Source organism: Puccinia triticina, chromosome 14A (assembly GCF_026914185.1).
Source record: "Puccinia triticina chromosome 14A, complete sequence".
Classification (NCBI taxonomy): domain Eukaryota; kingdom Fungi; phylum Basidiomycota; class Pucciniomycetes; order Pucciniales; family Pucciniaceae; genus Puccinia; species Puccinia triticina.
This window is the reverse complement of record NC_070571.1, coordinates 2,517,659-2,535,925: the sequence shown is the minus strand read 5'-3', so window position 1 is coordinate 2,535,925 and position 18,267 is coordinate 2,517,659. Positions and strand designations below refer to the sequence as shown.

The window sequence follows — 18,267 nt, the reverse complement described above, 5'->3', positions numbered from 1 at the left end:
CTATAGATGCAAATGACCGGTCCGAGGGGCCTTGTTCTTCCATCCATCCCTCAGGTCGGTCATTGCAGCGCTACACGGGCGAATGACCGGCCTCGGTCTTCCCTCCATCCCTCAGACCGGTCATCGCAGCGCTACACATGCGAATGACCGGTCTGAGGGGCCTCGGTCTTCCATCCATCCCTCAGGCCGGTCATTGCAGCGCTACACTTGCAAATGACCGGTCCGAGGGGCCTTGTTCTTCCATCCATCCATCAGGCTGGTGATTGCAGCGCTATACGTGCGAATGACCGGCCTCGATCTTCCCTCCATCCCTCAGACCGGTCATCGCAGCGCTACACATGCGAATGACAGGTCTGAGGGGGCTGGGTCTTCCATCCATCCCTCAGGCCGGTCATCGCAGCGCTATACATGCGCATGACCGGTCTGAGGGGCCTTTGTCTTCCATCCATCCCTCAGATTGGTCATTGCAGCACTATACACTTGCGGATGACTGGCCTAGGTCTTCCCTCCATCCCCCAGGCCGGTCATTTCAGCGCTACACTTGCAAATGACTGGTCTGAGGGGCCTTGTTCTTCCCTCCATCCCTCAGGCCGGTCATTGCAGCGCTACAGGTGCGAATCACCGGCCTCGATCTTCCCTCCATCCCTCAGACCATTCATTGCAGCACCATACACGCGAATGACAGGTCTGAGGGGGCTGGGTCTTCCATCCATCCCTCAGGCCGGTCATCGCAGCGCTATACATGCGCATGACCGGTCTGAGGGGCCTTTGTCTTCCATCCATCCCTCAGATTGGTCATTGCAGCACTATACACTTGCGGATGACTGGCCTAGGTCTTCCCTCCATCCCCCAGGCCGGTCATCGCAGCGCTATACATGCAAATGACCGGCCTTCCTCAGACCGGTCATTGTAGCGCTGCGATGACTGGTCTGAGGGATGGATGGAAGACAAAGGCCCCTCAGACCGGTCATTCGCATGTATAGCGCTACAATGACCGGCCTGAGGGATGGATGGAAGACCAAGGCCAATCATCCGCACCTGTAGCGCTGCAATGACTGGTCTGAGCGATGGATGGAAGACAAAGGCCCCTCAGACCGGTCATTCGCATGTATAGCGCTGCGATGACCGGCCTGAGGGATGGATGGAAGACCGAGGCCGGTCATTCGCCGTGTAGCGCTGCAATGACCAGCCTGAGGGATGGAGAGAAGACCGAGGCCGGTCATTCGCACGTGTAGCGCTGCAATGACCGGCCTGAGGGATGGACGGAAGAACAAGGCCCCTCGGACCGGTCATTTGCAAGTGTAGCGCTGCGATGACCGGCCTGAGGGATGGATGGAAGACCGAGGCCGCACGTGTAGCGCTGCCATGACCGGCCTGAGGGATAAAGATGTAGGCCAAGAGAATTTAGTTACGGACTGCGCCTAAGTCTGAAGGAAGTACTACTAAATGATGATTACAAGTTCAAAATCATTTTGTTCTTGAGCAAGCATTTCTTCCTCCAGGCGGTCTTCTCCACTTTCAAACTCCATCATTACCGAGTTTCCAGACACAAGTGTCTCCCACATTTCCTTGGATCGCATGACTAATAAATCCCATTGATATTCAAGAATTTCTTCTGCCTCTTCAGCAACATTCAGATAGCCCTTACTCCACTTCAAAAGTTCCAGACTCTGATAATTCCAAGAAAGCCAAAGCCGACAGTTTTTTTTGGCGAGATTGTTGAAGACTGACTGCAAAACCGGACAGGTGCAGCCAAATTTGGAGCAGATGTTTTGAAGCTGTTGTTGCCTTTCATGGAGAACATCGGTTTCTAGAGATTCTGAAAGGCCAGGAAAAAATAAATTTTGATTTGCCTTTGAATTCATCAACTTCCAAACCTACTCACCAACTTGCAACTCTTCAAGAAGCTGTTCCATGTTCCTTGACCTTTCAATAGCCCATTTCAATGCCTGTCTGATCTCTCGCGCAATCCGGTGCAATTCATCCTGGCAATGCGTTAGAGTAAGGTATGCCTGAATGCCTTTTTGGGTGTTCAAATCAACAGCCCATGCTTCGCTAGGATGATCGAGCTGACTGGTATTCCAAAAGGGACTTTCAATTCCGAGACCTTTCACTTCTTCAAATGTAGGTGTAGCAAGTGGAAGTTCATGAGAGAATTCTGAGTTGAAGTTGATGGCTCGGGTGTTATAAGCAGTCCATTTCTTTCTGAAAAGATTCATCTTTGAATTCATTTGTTTCTTGAAACGCGCTTGAACTTGTGTTCCTATGTGATTTATTTGAATCAATCAAAATCTTCATTCAGCCAGACAAAATAATAATTTGGATTTAATATAATCTTACCTGATTGTTGTTGGTCCCACCTCTTTTGCATCTCAATAACACCGACTTTGGCTTCATATAGCTTTGACTTGCTTATTTTCAATTTAACTAAAGCTTTAATTTCCGCATCTGGATATGGTGTAGGAATATTGTCAACTTATATAAATTTTTTGGTTTTACACACCAAATTAAAAGGACAGACCAGAACTTCCTGGTAAGTTCTGAAAGTAATCAGAACCAAGCTCATCCATGATACTTTCAATTTCGCCTTCCAACATGACCAACGTATCTGGAAGTTCCACTAACTGTCTCATCTGAGAATCAGTCCGGTTTCTCCTACGAGTCTGGCGGAGTTCACACATTTCTTGACTAAATCAAAAATTATATTTGGATTCAATTCACTTGCTAAACAAAATAGTAATCGGAATTATTGATGGAGAGGTAGAAGTAGACCGGTCTCACTGTGCATCTCGAATTTTATCCTCCAATACTACAAGCTCCTCCACTAGTTCCCTTGTCTCCCTTTCGGTCGGAGTCTCCATTGCAGATAATTGCATTTCCCTTTGACGCTCCCATTGAAGCTTGAAATATCCAAATTGATGACCAGTCGTTGCCCCAAGATCTCTCAACACATCCTGGGCATCTCTCATAACTTGCTCAATACTTTTTCCTCTTTCTAAAAGGAGACGAACTGATGTAGAATTATGATTAGTTCAGGGATCTTTGCAATTTCAAAAGTAATGTATACACACCTGAATTAATCTTTCCCATCTCATTGTGATGGACCAGACGGATATTTAGGCCCCCGAGCCGGTGATTTGCGGAAGAATACCGTAGCTGACTGATTAAAGGTGACAGAAAATCCCAGTTTCTTTCCATCCCCTCTCCATCAGACATCTCCCAACCATCATTCAAGCGCGGATTGTATTGAAGTTGACAAGACCACTCATGAACGTATGCATGGAAAACACTGGTCCCGAATTTTAAGAGGTTCAGTTCTCGTTCTTCAAGGAATTGATGACGCTTCCAAGCCAAATGGAAATCAGTTCTTAAAAATATTTTAATAGCTTGCAAGTGAGGTTTAACATACTCGTATTATTCCCTTTTCAATGTTGCACCCAATATCATACAGGATTCCCAACTTTCGACGCTCCGGACATTGTTTGGTTTTAGTTATCAGGTTATTGATCATTGTCATAGGGTAATACGCCCTGATTTATCAATGATGTTGTCAAAATGTTTGTGAGAACAACAAAAAAAAGCATTACAGATCTGATTTTTACACACTTCTCACCGCTCTGTACAATATTAATCATCCGCAACATCTGATCATGTCTACAAGCCATTCCAAATAGTCCGGTCTCATCGCACTCCTTCCAGGTCTGTCCGTTTCTGACATTGTCAGCAGCAGTGTGTTGCTGAGTACATCGGTCCTGAGTTTCAAAAATGTTAGCATCCAAGGAGCAGTATAAGAAGATCAGTCAGATATGAGCTCACCAGCCCATCGGTCTCTGGGTCTATTTGTAATTCCCCATCCATTGAATCTTTCATCTCGGATACCTCTTCAGGATTTATAAAAAGGCTAGGTGTTTTTAGAGATCCCGGTATTTCAAGACTTGCAGCTAGGTGCCTCCGATGCTGGAAGTTGCCATCCATGCATACAATAAAGTCGGGTTCATCTTCCCTTTTCCCAGCAACTTGTGGACCATAACACAGGGGACATATATCAGCCATACTATCTATTGGTCCCATTGCAAGCAGTTCAGCTGATATCGACTCCTCTCTTGCAAGCATCCAAGTTTATTAAAGACAGACAAACAGAAAAACAAAAATCAAGGGTTTCCCCTACAGACAATTTCAAGAAAATAAGAAATAAAAAAGCAACCACGACACAGGCCCACTACCCATCCTCTCCTAGAGAGGGTTAAAGTAGCGGGTAGATGACCTCCAGCGCGCCGCATTTAAGGCAATTGCAAAGGGAGGTCATCGAGAATGATTCCTCAGACTGCGCAAGCGCAACAGCGGAGGAGGGCCAGTCAACTCTGGCTGGAATTGCAGCACAAGAATTGCCCCTCGGACTGTGCAAGCGCAACAGCGGAGAGGTTGAGTCAACCAACTGGCTGGAATTGCAGCACAGTCAGTCGACTGCCGATACAAATTCATCAACAATGCTCTTTTATAGGCCTCACTACGACTCGATCCAATGCCCTACTCACCACCCCCACCAACCCTTGGTTACCATATCTAAGACAACGGCCCTTTCCCTCTCAACCAACCTCCTAACAACAGCGGCCCCCACGACCAAACCCTCTCGCCACTCCCAACCGATCCCCAACAACATAACATCTAAACCACGCATGCCCGAATGTACCCTAAGCAATTCCAAATCGGGAGGAGCGTTGTTTTGGAAACAGGGCAAAAAAAAATGTTTACAAGTAAAAAAAAGCGCGCCATTTGAGCCACGTACACATTAATTTGTAACCATGGGTGGGGGGCGCAACAGTGGAAACAATGAGCACACATGAAAGCGAGAGTAGCATACAAAACATGTAACCAGACAATCATTGTTGCCTGGTGAACAGGCAGATGAGCAAAAAATTAAACAGAAAGAAACAGAGATTTGAGAAGTTAGCGGTCCAAGATGGACTGTTTCACCATATAAGCAACACTACCATCCCCCTGTCATCTGCACCTTGAATCAGCAGCCCCTCATTCCCATTCATCACACCTCGCTCCCTTCCTTCCATCTTATCGCATCACCAAGTGGCTATGTTCATCGAAGTTGCACCCTCGGAGCGAGGATTGTTGCCTCCTCCATCACCCCAACAATCTCAAAGAGCCGCTCCTTGAACAAACCCATTGACAAAACGTCGGATTTCGAAACAAACATCTTCGAGTTCTTCACGACCTTCAACAAGTCATCCATGCGCTTGAACGCTCCCCATCCGACCTCTACCATTTCGCCAACCAAGACCGCCGCCTCGGCGCCTTTCATAGAGGAAGTATCATCAACACCCCGGAACATAGGTGCCACCGTGTGAGATATGCCTGGTATGCGATCTTCAACCATCCGCAAGAGCGCGAAGCACACCTCCTGAAATCGATTCATCAAACAAGGTGATGAAAGCTTGGCCATACCCTTCCGATCTTTCTTTCTCTTGAGCACATTGGTGATCCGCTTGAGCGCAGACATTCCAGAGTTGAGTTCCGCTGCAATTATTCCTTTTGGAGTTAGTTGCACTGCTGACGCAATCGGCTCTATCGCTCCGTGGTTGATGTTATTTTGTACCGGATCAGGAGCGCTCGACCCACCAGTGGCAAAAGTTGGGTGTGCAGTGCTGAACGGAGCATATTCTTGTTGGCCCGGGCGAAATCGTTTTGAGAAATTCAGCTCGTAAGGCGAGAAAACACCTGAGTTACGTCGCTTGGAAGATTCAGGTTTGGGTAGATGTGAGCTTTTGATGACCTCGATATCGGAATTGCAAGGGTCGCTGTTGATTTGAATGGTGGCGGGCTGGGGTCTACTGGGTGCCTTTTCAACAACCAGAAGTTTGAATTCTCGCGCCAAGAAATACATGTGGATGCATGCGCTGCCGGACCTGGTGAAGAACATGCAGCTGCAGGTGAGCAGGCGACCCTCAATGACTCCAAACGGAGGCAGGTAATCGACACGATAGGACATCTTGGTTGGGTTAGAAAAGGAATCGACCTGGAACTAGAGTGTGGTGTTGGTTGCGTGCAGTGTCAGTTGTGTCGATTCATCTGCAGTAAATTTTAAATACATGTAGGAGGAGCATACATACATGGTTGTTGTACTTGAGGATCCGAGCGCCAATCTGCTCCAAGTACTGCTTGGTGAAGCCTTTTGCCCGATTCTTGGTTCTCAATTGGAACTTGTTTGCGCGTTGTTTGACGAATCCCGTGTTCGCCTGACAATGATCCCTGCCAAAATCGGGCTCCACAACGTCGCAGAAAGTCTGTGTCAGCTCATCGATGCGAGGCCGCTCAGATGCCGAGATGTATCGTGACTTCAGGACGCGGTGCCAAGCCTCCGCGTAATTATTGGTGTCCATACCCTGGTGTGCAGTCTGTCGTAAAAAAGAGGAATTTCATTTTAGTGCTTCCCAACAACGGAAGGGATGCAAACGGCGAACTTACAGTGCGGTAGTATAAAGACCAGTGTTTGATGTATGTATACCACTGTGAATCGACGTAATCTGCGAACCCCTTGCTCACTAACCGCCACTTGCTGAGATAAATCATCATCCGGCTTCTTGGGTAATCGCCAGCGTAAAGCATCTGTCGGAAATCTGCTATCGCCTCGGATGAGCGATTTCCCAGGTAATTGGCTGCTTTACTCTTCACGGCTTTCATGACATGGAACAAACACCAAAAGTGTCTTGGTGCTTGTTCCATGAGGTCGCCAAAAGATTCCGAAACCGCTGTCTTGATGGCGAGGGCACAGTCGCTCATCACGGCGTGGGGCACAAGTCCGCACGAGAATCGGATCCAGCTGAGGATGCGTACAATGGGATCTCTGTGATATCAAAAAGTTAGTGGTAAGTCAGCAACAGACTGGATGAGTTTGTTTTTAGGAATGGAATCATGTACGATGAGCACTTACATGGCCAGGGAGGTGGTGAAGGCCCAGCATACAGGCAATCCTTTGCCAGTGATGGGGTTGCGGATCAAGACCGTATATAGACTGACTTTGCGGCCTTGAGAGAGGAAATAATTCTTCACGGTGTTGTGTGTTGCATCAATAAATATCATAGTCTTGCCGTGTTCTAGCATCATCTCGCGTTGCCACGGAGATTGAATTGCAAAAAGAAACGCATCGGAATCGGTCAGCACAGGGGCATAAGTGTGCCAGCCGGTACTGGTCAAGTGAGATTCCCAAAGTGACATCGACACGAATACGTCCCGGTCCCGTCTAGCTTGAAAAGTGAGCCTCGTCTTGATCAGGTAGTTGACATGGTCGTATAGGACCGCATTCGATGCCGGAACAACAACACCGGTCCTGGCACAAAGCTGAGGTGTTGGTGGTGCAATTATAATTCAGTGTTGGTGCTTTCCACACCTACCAAGAAGAAGAAAAGAAAAACTTACAGCATGAAGGTCTCGAGATGACAAGAGGCGATGGATGCCTTTCCATCCAATACCCGAATCAACACGGGCGATGATCCAGTCATCAATAACCTTGGGAATCCGAGTGTTTTCCATGTCTTCTTTAGTGTTGAGTTTGTGCGAATTTTTCCAATGCCATTCGACCCGCAGCGAGTCTGTGGCAATGTGGTGGGTGATGGTGAATCTGGCCTTGCAGCCACACTTCCTTCCGGATTCTTCTTTCCGGGAGTTGATTGGAGCCTTGTGGTGCCCGTTGCGAGGACATTCGTAGTAGAGCTTGAAATGGTACTGCATTGGTGGGCCGGGTTTCTTGATTGGAGGGGTTTCAACTTGATTGGTAAAGCAGTTGTCGAGGGTCCAACGAACTGTCTCTTGCATTTTTTCAACAAAAAGCTGGGCTTCTCCCATAGAACGGCCAGGAATGGAGAAGCAAAATGGATGACTGTTGAAAGCCGGACCAGCGCCGCCTAACCAACGGACCATTCTTAGCGTGCACGGAGCAAGCTTGACACCATGTGGAACAGGGACCTCTTCGATGAACGGTTCAGGTACAATATCTTCAATGTCAATAATGAGTGGATATTTGTTACTGGGTGGTTTTAGTTCGGTGTTTAGCATTGCTTGGAGGGATGAAAGCACTGAGGAATGTGGAGATGATTTTGTGTTGGCGTTTGAGGTGATTGAGAGCATTTTTCAATGGAGTGTGGCGAGGAAGGTAAGGGATAAGTAATTGGCTCGGGTCTTATGGATGGTAATGTGGGGGATGAAGCGGTGAAAGGAAATTTGGGGGGGAGTGAGGCAGGAATGGAAAGACCTGAGGGGAAGGCCGGTGCCGGAAGACAATAACGCAGGCAACAATATGTAAGGATCAAAAGCTTGGGGGGAAGGTTGTAAAAAAGCCGGGCGACTGGAGGTAACCGAAAGGGTATGAAAGGATTAACTTGAAAGTAAATATGTACAAACAACGCAATGATCGTGATTTTATGAAAGGCAAACACTGAAAGCTTAGGTTTGCTGTATAGATTAAAAGGTTGGAAGCTTAGATTTCTGGGCAGAGGTTGACGGTTGTGGTTGATGCAAGACAAAATTGATAAGAAAAATTGTGAGTTGTGGTCAATGCAAAACAAGATTGATATGATGGCTCCGGGCCGAGTGAATAACTGGGTTGATTGGAGGGCTATTGCTTTGTGGCAGCAGCAATAGCTACTTATATGGGGCCTCACGGTCCCAGGGCTCTCCTTGGGAAGACAATACTCCAAATGTTTTACATTGGAGGCGAACTCAGACAACCGGACATGCAACAATGTGTAGGATAATCTTGGTCATAATTAACGGGCTGCAAAGCCGAGGCGGTAATCACTGTATGTAATGTGTGACACCCTTTTTTCTCCCGGGGCCCATTTCTAAGGTTACGTGTCCGGATTAAGAATTGCTTAGGGTATTTTCAACTGAGCCTAAACCACCCTGCCACAACAACCTCGCAAGCGCCATGCTAACACTCAGCCAGCGAGTCCTGACACCGCACACCTCCTTTCAAGCCACCCATCCTTTCCGTGGCTCAAGCCCCACTTGGCCCGACAATTAGGTAAGTAAGTTCCCTCAACTGAAGCCTCTCCATCCCTTTGGTCAGATCAAGCTCGCACTCCGTTGCTCTCTCTGCTAACCATTTGTTTCCTCCTCTCGGCCACTCCCCCGATTGCTGATAGATAGCACCCTCGCTGTCGGAAAGTCTTCCCGAGCGTATTCGTCGCCTTTGCTGGGATGGGACGGTCGATTGAAAATTATCTCTACTCCGAGATACTTGGAAGGATGCTGCGTCCAGCCTACTGTATTTGAGTCCCTTATCCATCCCCCCATCCCGCGCTGATCAAACTAATCTGATTACCGAGCTGAAGATCTGATCTCTGCAGCCTCACAATCCTTGGCAAAGCTACAATCAATCCCGGGCAGCTTTTCCAACGTGAAAAAGTCTGAAGCTGAAGGCAGCGGTCCGGCCAGCTGTTGAGCATCGTCTTTTGCTCAAAGAGAACCTCCTGCACAGACCGGACATTTCACCCAGCCCTCAAATGAATCAGCTCACCGGCGCGGATGCAACAACAATATTTTATCTTGGTCCTTTTGTGGATGTCAACTGAGCAGAGTTTAATCTTTCAGGGGGGGAAGATAGGCACTTGGGCTTCCTCTACTTATCAGGTCTCAATTCATCGACTTAATGATCTTCTATTTCCTTTTAGTTTTACAATCTCTTGATCTTCATCTCCACTCTCAATCAGTCTGTCAATACACACTAACAAACCACAACCTAGGTAAAGTACTCAAGACTTATTGTTTTTTATGATCAAATTGTTCATTATTAACCTTGTTTTTTCTTGTTAGTAATTAAATACCATTTGTATTTAAGAGTTTGAAATTATACAAGATCTGATAGAACTACACACCCCCACTTATTTAGGGTTCCAGGTGTGATGATAGATTACTAACCTTATCAGCTTACCCTATACTTTAAAGACAATCATGAAACATTTCAATGTTTGGCAAGAACAAAATGAAAGGGATCAAAAAATTTTCACACTGACATTTTCTCGTGCGTGACTGCACAAGTAGCAATAGTCACTGCAGATGTGTTGCTGGCAAAAGGGCAATGCAACAAAATCCATATTTTTTCACCTGCTTGCGGGCAGTGTAAGCTTATGGTGCTGTTGCTGGTTCTGTCTTTTTAGTGACCAGTTCCCAAATATATGCTTGCACCACCCTGGGATGAAGTCTCATATGTGTTTTCAAAGCTTGTCATGTTAAAGACTTGTAATCCATTGGGTGGCAGATTCATAAGAGCAGATTTGACTACAGCAGAAAGCCGGTGAAAATATGCTTATGTAACATCTCACCAAACAGAGACGGAGTATTTTTCAGGAGAAATTAACATTGGACAAGGACTTTAGTTGAACTTGAGAATCTGTTTGGATAAGTGGGATTTTTATTGAAACATTTCAGGTATTACTGCATGTGCTACAGTGACTTGATGAGCTTATTATTTATTTATTTTTTAATTTGTAAGTTAGCTGTAATTGAAGTACACCAGCCCCTATAATTTAGCTTAGGGAAGAAGCGCTAAAAACCACTCAATTAGGGGATTACATGCCACCCGCATGGCAATAGTTAGATTGTTGTTGATTACACTTCTATCTTGGGGTGAAGGGATTGCAGCGGCGAAGCCGCCTTGGCCTCTAGTTTCCCTAAAAGCATCCACTGCGGAAGAAAGTGTGCGTCTCCACTCCCGGGTCTAGTCAAAAATATTATCAGATTTATGAACAAAAGTAGTTAACCTTAAAAAAAACAGCTTACACTGAAGGAAAAATCAGACTGCTCATTCCGATTTGGAGCTAAAATTAGAGGATTGTGTGCATCCAAAAACTCGTCAATTGCTTTGGAGAAAGGGGAAATTGCAACTGCACTATGTTTCCAAAGGATGTGGTGAAGTCGCAAAAGTCGAATAGAGAAAGCGGTCTTGGGGTACATCGGGGACCCTCCAATGTATCCCATCTGGATCAGTCGCACTTGGTCATTTTGGCAAAGACAAAATTCCACTTCAGACTCTTTTTGGGCTGATTTTTCATCAAACAGTGAATTAGATTTGATCTTGACTTGGACTTTGCAACCTGAACTCAACTTAAAATATCCACCAGTACCACAAACCTCTTTCGCTTGTGGGTACATGTGCAAGGTGTTTTCCAGTTGCAATCCCAGTTTTCAAGATTGCCCCATGTTGACGTTTTAGCTGAACACTGAACAAAGCAAGAGAACATTGAGTCATATACATCTTCCCAGTTCCTCTCCTTCGATTCCTTCCTTCTCCTATAGTTTTGGCTCTCCAAGTACTCAGTCAACCTCTCTACTTGAGGATCGGTCGGATCATTTTCTTGTTGATGGAAATCAGGCTGATAGTCTGGTATTTCTTCATAGTTCACAGCTGGTTGGTGAGCTCGATGTTGAGATAGGTTACTTGAATCCCCCTCAAGTGAAGCTAGAAACTTTTGGCTTTGTGACTCGGATTCTTGCAGAAACATCGCACCCTTATTGGTTTTAGGTTTTTTTGATTTTCGTGGCTTCTTGCCGCCTTCGCCCCTGAATCCTCTCATTCTTTAACCCTAGAAGCAAATGAATTTCCACCACAAATAAAATATCAAATGTTGCATCAGTAATTGTTGCCCCAAAAGACAAATCACACATATTGTTTAACAGAAAAATCAAAACCTTGGATTATTCCGATGGACCTTCAAACCCTATCACTGTGGATCTTGAATAACACATAATATAATATCAAGTCAACAAATAAGGGAAGCTTCAACAACAAACAAATGAAACCAACTGACCAATCTGGTGGATGTTTTTTATCGGTTGTGGATGGTTAAAAGTGTTTCTTTATGTGTGGGAGACTTGTTCCAGATGTCGGCACATGCCCACTGAAATCCCATACATTTACATTTGTACTGGGAATACATCTATACATTTAGCAGGAACTGATGGGTCATCGAAATGCATACATACAAGGTGAGGCTCACAAAAATCCAAAGTCCATGCATGCAACTCGAGCCAAATCTACACAACCATTGAAAAGAATCAGGGGAAGTCCCTATGGAACCAAGTCAAGCTGGTCCAATAACCAACAGATTTACTTCACCAACAGCCGACAAATCTTGGTGCACTGTGCAGTGTGCAAATTTTCAAACTCTCCGCGCATTGCAGGTGAAGGAATCAAAGTTTTCAAGTTTTTTTTTACCAATCAATAGAAAAGGCCTTTGATTGCGCTCTGCGCATTTTTAGGAGTTTTTCGAAGCTCCCTTGTATGCTGAAAACATAAATTAGAAACAAAACAAGTTCAGTCATGTGGGGAGCTTGAATTAAGGTTCCTGCATGCCAAAACTTCCAAATAATTCATTTAATCATGCTAGATATATATTCAAGTGGTTCAGAACTTTTTGGCCACTTTTTCCAAGAACAAGGCTTTGAAAGATTAGGAGATAGCATCACTTACTGGTGTGCTTTGGTGCTATCTCCTAATCTTTCAAAGCCTTGTTCTTGCAAAAAGTGGCCAAAAAGTTCTGAACCACTTGAATACATATCTAGCATGATTAAATGAATTATTTGGAATTATTGGCATGCAGGAACCTTAATTCAAGCTCCCCACATGGGTGAAATTGTTTTGTTTCTAATGTATGTTTTCAGCATAAAAGGGAGCTTCACAAAACTCCTGAAAATGCGCAGGGCGCAATCAAAGGCCTTTCTATTTTTATGAGAGTTTAATGCAAAAAAATCAGTGTAAAAATGATTCTTTACAATATGTATTTGTATCCTCTTTGAGACATGGGCCTTTGATTATTGAGGGATTAATAACAGGAGCATCAGTATTATTAAAGGGTTTACGCTTCTGGATTGAATTTTTGCAGAATACCTGTTTGAACATTTACAGAAAGTCTACAATTCTTTAAAACTTGTAAAATAATTAAATAATTAAAAGTTTGGATGATGATTTACTGTTTACCAACTATTATGAAATAAGTTATCAGACAGATTTTGAGGCCCATTGAACAAATATGGATCTTGAGGAGAAATTATGTGAGAATCATATAATTGCATCATGCCAATAACTTTTGAGTTTCATTGGTCAAATCTTGATGTTCAAGAGGAATTCCAGCTAATTATGATGTCAGAATCTGTGATGTCATATAAAATTTATTTCATCACCCTTGGGATCATTGTTCTGATAGTACTACTGCAGCAATATTTTTTGAATGAATCATGTGGGATGATTGTTATGATAGTACTACTGCAGCAATATTTTTTGAATGAATCATGATATCTGCAATTTAATATTGGGAGGGAGGGTATTTGTTCCTTTAAAGGTACCACCCAATAATTGTACCTGGACCTCTTTCTTGAAATATTGCACAATCTCAATTCCAGTAGAAATGAAGGGGTCAGAATGGTTAATGCAAAAATCCACTGGAATTTTTGTAGCTTTCACAAAAATGAGCCACCCCTTGCCTCAATATATATTCAAGAAACAACAGATGCTTCATCAGCAGCATTGTCCATTCATGGGGATTAGTGCATGACATGCAATGATTTCTGATATTTTGCAAGACTGGGGCAGTAAGAATCTGTAAGATTTGTCCTTCACAGTTTTTGGTGGCCCTCCAAAATTGACAAACTTGTCTTCGGGCCATAGGTGTCCCGGGGAGTACAGGGGGACTCCAGTTGCAGTTGGTGTTGGCTTGACTTGCGAAGTCACCTCCATCCAAAGTGTACACCTTTACCAGCTCACGTTTGCCAAACAAAGTAAGTCTAACTATTTTTCATTACAAGTGATCTAGATATTACAGCTCCAGCCTCGGCCCCTCGAACATTGACTAATCCGCAAGGACGACCCGATTTAAATCGCTGTGCTCAAAGCCTGCTTCAAGTAAGTTTTGGCATCAGCTTCAAAACCCCTGTCAATATTTCCTGCGTCACAGTGGTGGGCTGATCAGTTTTCTAGAAATCTGTGGCTGATGAGGAGACGTCGTCCAGTGCTGCTCCTCTTGTTTGTTTTTTTGGACCGAGTAGGTAGTTCAAACTGCTAGAAGTATCAGCCATCTTGGAGGAGCAAGAAGGACTGCTAACCCCCGCCGAACGTTGGATGCCCCCCTCAGCCACCCCCTCCTCCATAGCGCCGCACTCATCCCGCTGGACAGGCTCCACGCCCTCGTCCTTGTCAGTCCTTCTCTCTCTGCTTCTGTTTCCCATACTGACAGCACTCTACACTCAGCCGATCCTCGACCAACACAGACTCTCCGCCCACATCCTCCGCCCCTCCGCCGCCGCCGAGCCCAAGGAACTCGAGCACAGACTCTGCTCGTGCGAGCCCGCCGAGATCCTTGACACCTGCCAGCGCACCCAGGTCGTCGCCCCCTGTCCACCCCCTCCCATCCCCAACCCGGCACAGGCTACCGAGGGACAGCTCGCCGACCAGAACAGGCTCCTCCGCGCCCAGCTCCACCTTGATCTCTATCTGCAGAAGCTGGGCTCGGTGCACAAGCAGAACATCGGCGCCGCGGGGCTGGAAGCCGAGAACCAGAACCTCGTCCGTCCCCCCCCCCCCTTTCCCTCCCTCCCACACACTGATACTAACGAATTTTTGGAGATGGCGTCAACCCGATTCACGTCAACCCCCTCAGTCAGCCGGTTACCCCGCAAGACGACATTTTTGCTCCGCTGAACGATCTTGTTTCTAGTCTTAGGGCATCGATCGGTCAAGTAAGCTTATTTTTTTTCTTTCTCTCTCTCACGTGATTCTCCAAAAGCATCAGGTTAAAAATTTTTCCTTCTTTAGGCGAAGCGAGCATCTCAACCGTCATGTTCGCAGCATCCACACAAACGATAAACGTAAGTTCACCAATACACTGATTTATATTGCCTACTGATCCGTATCGTCGAGCTGACAAGCTATTTTCTCTCTCCCTCTCTGTTATGAACTACCAATCTAGCCTACAACTGCCAGATTGGTAGTAAATCGTTCAGCAGACATGACAATCTCAACCAACATTTAAGAGTACACAGGGTAGAAGAAGGAGGCGAAGTTCTGAATGGTCTGCATATCGAAAGCGATGGCGTACGCCCGGCCCGACGCCCAGGCCGCCTCGGCGGCCTCCCAGCGCCACAAGGCCGTCTACCACGCCCTCATCAAGGCCCGCAACGCTAAGCTCAAGGAAGACAACCTTGCGCTCATCAGCACTTGGGCCGCGCTGCGGGGCCAGCTCGCCGAGCAAGCCAAGGTCGTCGCCATCCAGGCTGCCAACCTCGCCGCCGTCTACGCCGAGTACGTACCCCCACTCTCTTTCTCCGACAACGACCTTGATGACCTGCACAAGACGCTGGTCTTCAACGCCTTTGACTTCTGCCAGATCTTCAATCAGTTCCTCAATGCTTGATTCTGCACTGATAGACCTAAACTAATCCATTCTTATGCTAACAAACCTTCTCCTTTCAAATGTCCAATCGCAAAACCTAGGCTTGAATTGACCTTTTGTTGTTTCCCTTTTTTCTAGCGGGTGCAAAGTATTTGCAACCACAAATCAGCTTTGTTCGGAAACCCTGGATTGTCCCTCAAGGTGAATAGAATCTTCTCTCAAATTGCACTCCATTTCTATTTCATGTGGGATTGCTTTGGTGCTGTGTGGTGATGGGTTTGAACGAGAAGCTCGCCCGTCATCACATTGTGGGGCCACTGTGGCCTTGACGCGAAGACTTGGCCCCTTTGGCCCCTTCCAAAGTGGTCCCTGCACTTACCAAGAACCATACTGATTCTCTTTGGATTAGTATGGATGTGCCTGAGGTATTCAGCGTTGCAGATATCAAGCGAGGGTCGGATTACCTTGATACAAACTCAATTAATTCGCAAGCAATTAGATTCTTGCACTCTCAGCATTCGCGGGCCATCAGGCGAGTAGTTGATTTCGACCTGCATGCAGTCTTTTTGATGCAAGAATTTGGAAAGTCGGATCCTATCCAAAAGATTGTTAGGATGATTTGAAAAGCCTTTGATGAAAGTTTTCCCCCAAAGACCACCCTGCAAAGCCAGATGGTCAGTGCTGCAAACTTGGTTGAAGAACGGATTCAAAGTTACCACAAAAATCAACAAGCCAATCCGTCATTGAAAAAGCCGTTCTGCCTCCGATATCCCACCTATGTTGATGTCATCAATCACTCCATTTCGTCCGAGGATAAGTGCGAGGTCCTGCCAGGTAACTCAATGGTCATTCTGATTGATGAGGGGGGCATATGTATTGGGGTCGGCCTGCCTCCAAAGCCCAGATCAACCCAAAGCTTGCATGTTCCCCGTGATGTTAGTAGAAGTCATGACTGTCTTACATCTTGAGATATCCAGCCTGACCACATTGCTTTCTCAGGTTCGGGCCAGGGAACGGTTGGATCAGTTTGTTGCAGATAATGTGCTTCAAAGCAACAACAACGCTGTTATAGAGCAGGCCAAACCCCGATTCAGTTCCCGATTTCAACCTTTCCTCTTTCTATGGATACTAAAGGAGAGCTCCGCGCAGGCAAGGATGCGAAAAAATCAACCCTCTCCTTCCAAGCTTATGGATATGGCTTGGGAAGTGTAAGTTCTTGATTATAAATATCCGAATTACAACTTGGCTAACTTTGGGCATTGCATGTAGCCTCTCTCCACAGGAGCAGCCGACAAAACAATCAAATGTTCAACCCATTTGATCAAGACCAACCAATTACAGGGCTATGGGGACAAATGGAAATCCGATCCTCAGCCAAATCTACCAGAACCTCTGCGATCTGAAACCGGTCCCAAGATGCGTGGGCTTGTTGAACTCCGACATGATATGGTATTTTATCATCGTTTGTCTTACTGGATAAATAAGGCATTCTTGCCAGAAGCATCATTAATTGCTGAGCGAGCAGTGAAGTATATGGAGAGGAAAGGTTCGACTGCTGTTAAAGAAGCAACAGACCTGGAGGCAAATGTGATTATAGCTGGTAAGAATTTCCCCATTGAAATATCAAAAATTCATTCCCCCTGACATTGCATTACCAAAAGCCCGCACAGTTTCCGTCAATGCGCTCCCCAACACCCATCAAGACAGAAACAATGCATTTTTGATGGACAGTGCTTTTTTCTTTGGAAATCATATTGGTGGAGAGTTTCTTCTTCCTTCCTTAGGCCTAGCATATCCCGGTTCACAAGGCCATTCCTTTCATGGACCATTCCGTATTCTCTTCCATGGGGTAGCGCAATTTTATTTTTCTGAAGAGACCAGCAATCCCAGGCGGTATTCTGTTGCGATGTGGAGTCGGGCTTCATCCTTTTCAGCAATTGCTCAATATTCTGCGCATAAGGAAGGCAATAAGGTATGCCAAACAATAACATGCCATTGTCACATGACACTGACTGTTTGTCAACTTTTGATTCATAGAAGTTTAGCACGACCAATTTTGGCTACCAGTTTATCCAGAGTACAACTCCACACAGGTTTCAGGTCTTCTTAAGGCTCAGGTGACTTCGAATGCAAAAAGAGGTGCAAAGAAGGCCAAAACTAGTTTATGATTGTGATGTAGACCAAGACACTTTGTTCTAGCCAGCTTTATCTCATTTTTTCTGTTACTCCTCTAGACCACAGTGATTTGTTTCTAATCAATTTTACCTATCACAAATCCAAAAGTCATATCTGAAACTGTTTTTTTGTGCCATACAAGTAATACTGGGATAAAGTTGCAAGGGATTTGTAGCAGAAAACAGTAAATCTACAATTCTTCAGTGTTGTTTGCAACAATGGTAAAGGCACCAGTTTGAATGTCTTTTAGCCACATTTCTCTATATTTACTAATCATAGCTTCTAAACCAATTGCTAAAGCTTCCACCCCAAGGGTAGAATGTTCTGATCGTACAATCCTCACAGTGGGGTAATCCTTTGCCACAAGAGATATAGGATCTTTCATCTTGGGGAAAGTCGCCTTATCACACCCAAGGGCATCAGCTAGGAGAAAAATGAAGCATTAGCATATTATATCAATCCAGATTGGGATTGGTTGGTTTCGCTGACCAAGTAATTTATTAAGTTCTTGACGCAGCTTGGTTCTTACTTCGTCGGAGTGTTTGGATCTTTTTGCAGGTGGGCGGGGGTGGGAAGAGCTACTGTTGTTTTCAAGGAAAGCTTGAATGTCTCTTCCTTGACTATATGCTTTGAAGTTTTCCTTTGCCAACCATTTTTTGTTTGCAACTTTTAACCAGGCTGAATCGTTGGTGAGCTCTTT

General features: G+C 45.5%; 5 protein-coding genes across 5 annotated transcripts; 3 read left to right on the top strand and 2 right to left on the bottom strand.

Annotated features, from left to right (window-relative positions):
• Nucleotides 1–1,442: 1,442 nt before the first annotated feature.
• On the bottom strand, nt 1,443–1,804 carry PtA15_14A241 (uncharacterized protein; the record flags this gene model as incomplete). Its single annotated transcript, XM_053162937.1, has 2 exons — nt 1,443–1,582; nt 1,732–1,804. 2 exons carry the CDS (start codon nt 1,802–1,804, stop codon nt 1,443–1,445), a joined length of 213 nt encoding a protein of 70 aa, XP_053026913.1.
• A 3,288-nt stretch (nt 1,805–5,092) lies between these two features.
• PtA15_14A240 (uncharacterized protein) lies at nt 5,093–5,512 on the bottom strand (the record flags this gene model as incomplete). The annotated part of the gene is made up of 1 exon (XM_053162936.1): nt 5,093–5,512. The coding sequence occupies one exon, from the start codon at nt 5,510–5,512 to the stop codon at nt 5,093–5,095; it is 420 nt and encodes a 139-aa protein (XP_053026912.1).
• An 8,053-nt stretch (nt 5,513–13,565) lies between these two features.
• PtA15_14A239 (uncharacterized protein) lies at nt 13,566–15,032 on the top strand (the record flags this gene model as incomplete). Its single annotated transcript, XM_053162934.1, has 6 exons — nt 13,566–13,606; nt 13,691–13,782; nt 14,238–14,659; nt 14,724–14,739; nt 14,816–14,868; nt 14,970–15,032. 6 exons carry the CDS (start codon nt 13,566–13,568, stop codon nt 15,030–15,032), a joined length of 687 nt encoding a protein of 228 aa, XP_053026911.1.
• A 57-nt stretch (nt 15,033–15,089) lies between these two features.
• PtA15_14A238 (uncharacterized protein) lies at nt 15,090–15,438 on the top strand (the record flags this gene model as incomplete). The annotated part of the gene is made up of 2 exons (XM_053162933.1): nt 15,090–15,301; nt 15,387–15,438. 2 exons carry the CDS (start codon nt 15,090–15,092, stop codon nt 15,436–15,438), a joined length of 264 nt encoding a protein of 87 aa, XP_053026910.1.
• Nucleotides 15,439–16,513: 1,075 nt separating this feature from the next.
• PtA15_14A237 (uncharacterized protein) lies at nt 16,514–17,513 on the top strand (the record flags this gene model as incomplete). Its single annotated transcript, XM_053162932.1, has 4 exons — nt 16,514–16,600; nt 16,662–16,992; nt 17,054–17,364; nt 17,430–17,513. 4 exons carry the CDS (start codon nt 16,514–16,516, stop codon nt 17,511–17,513), a joined length of 813 nt encoding a protein of 270 aa, XP_053026909.1.
• Between the last annotated feature and the right edge of the window lie 754 nt (nt 17,514–18,267).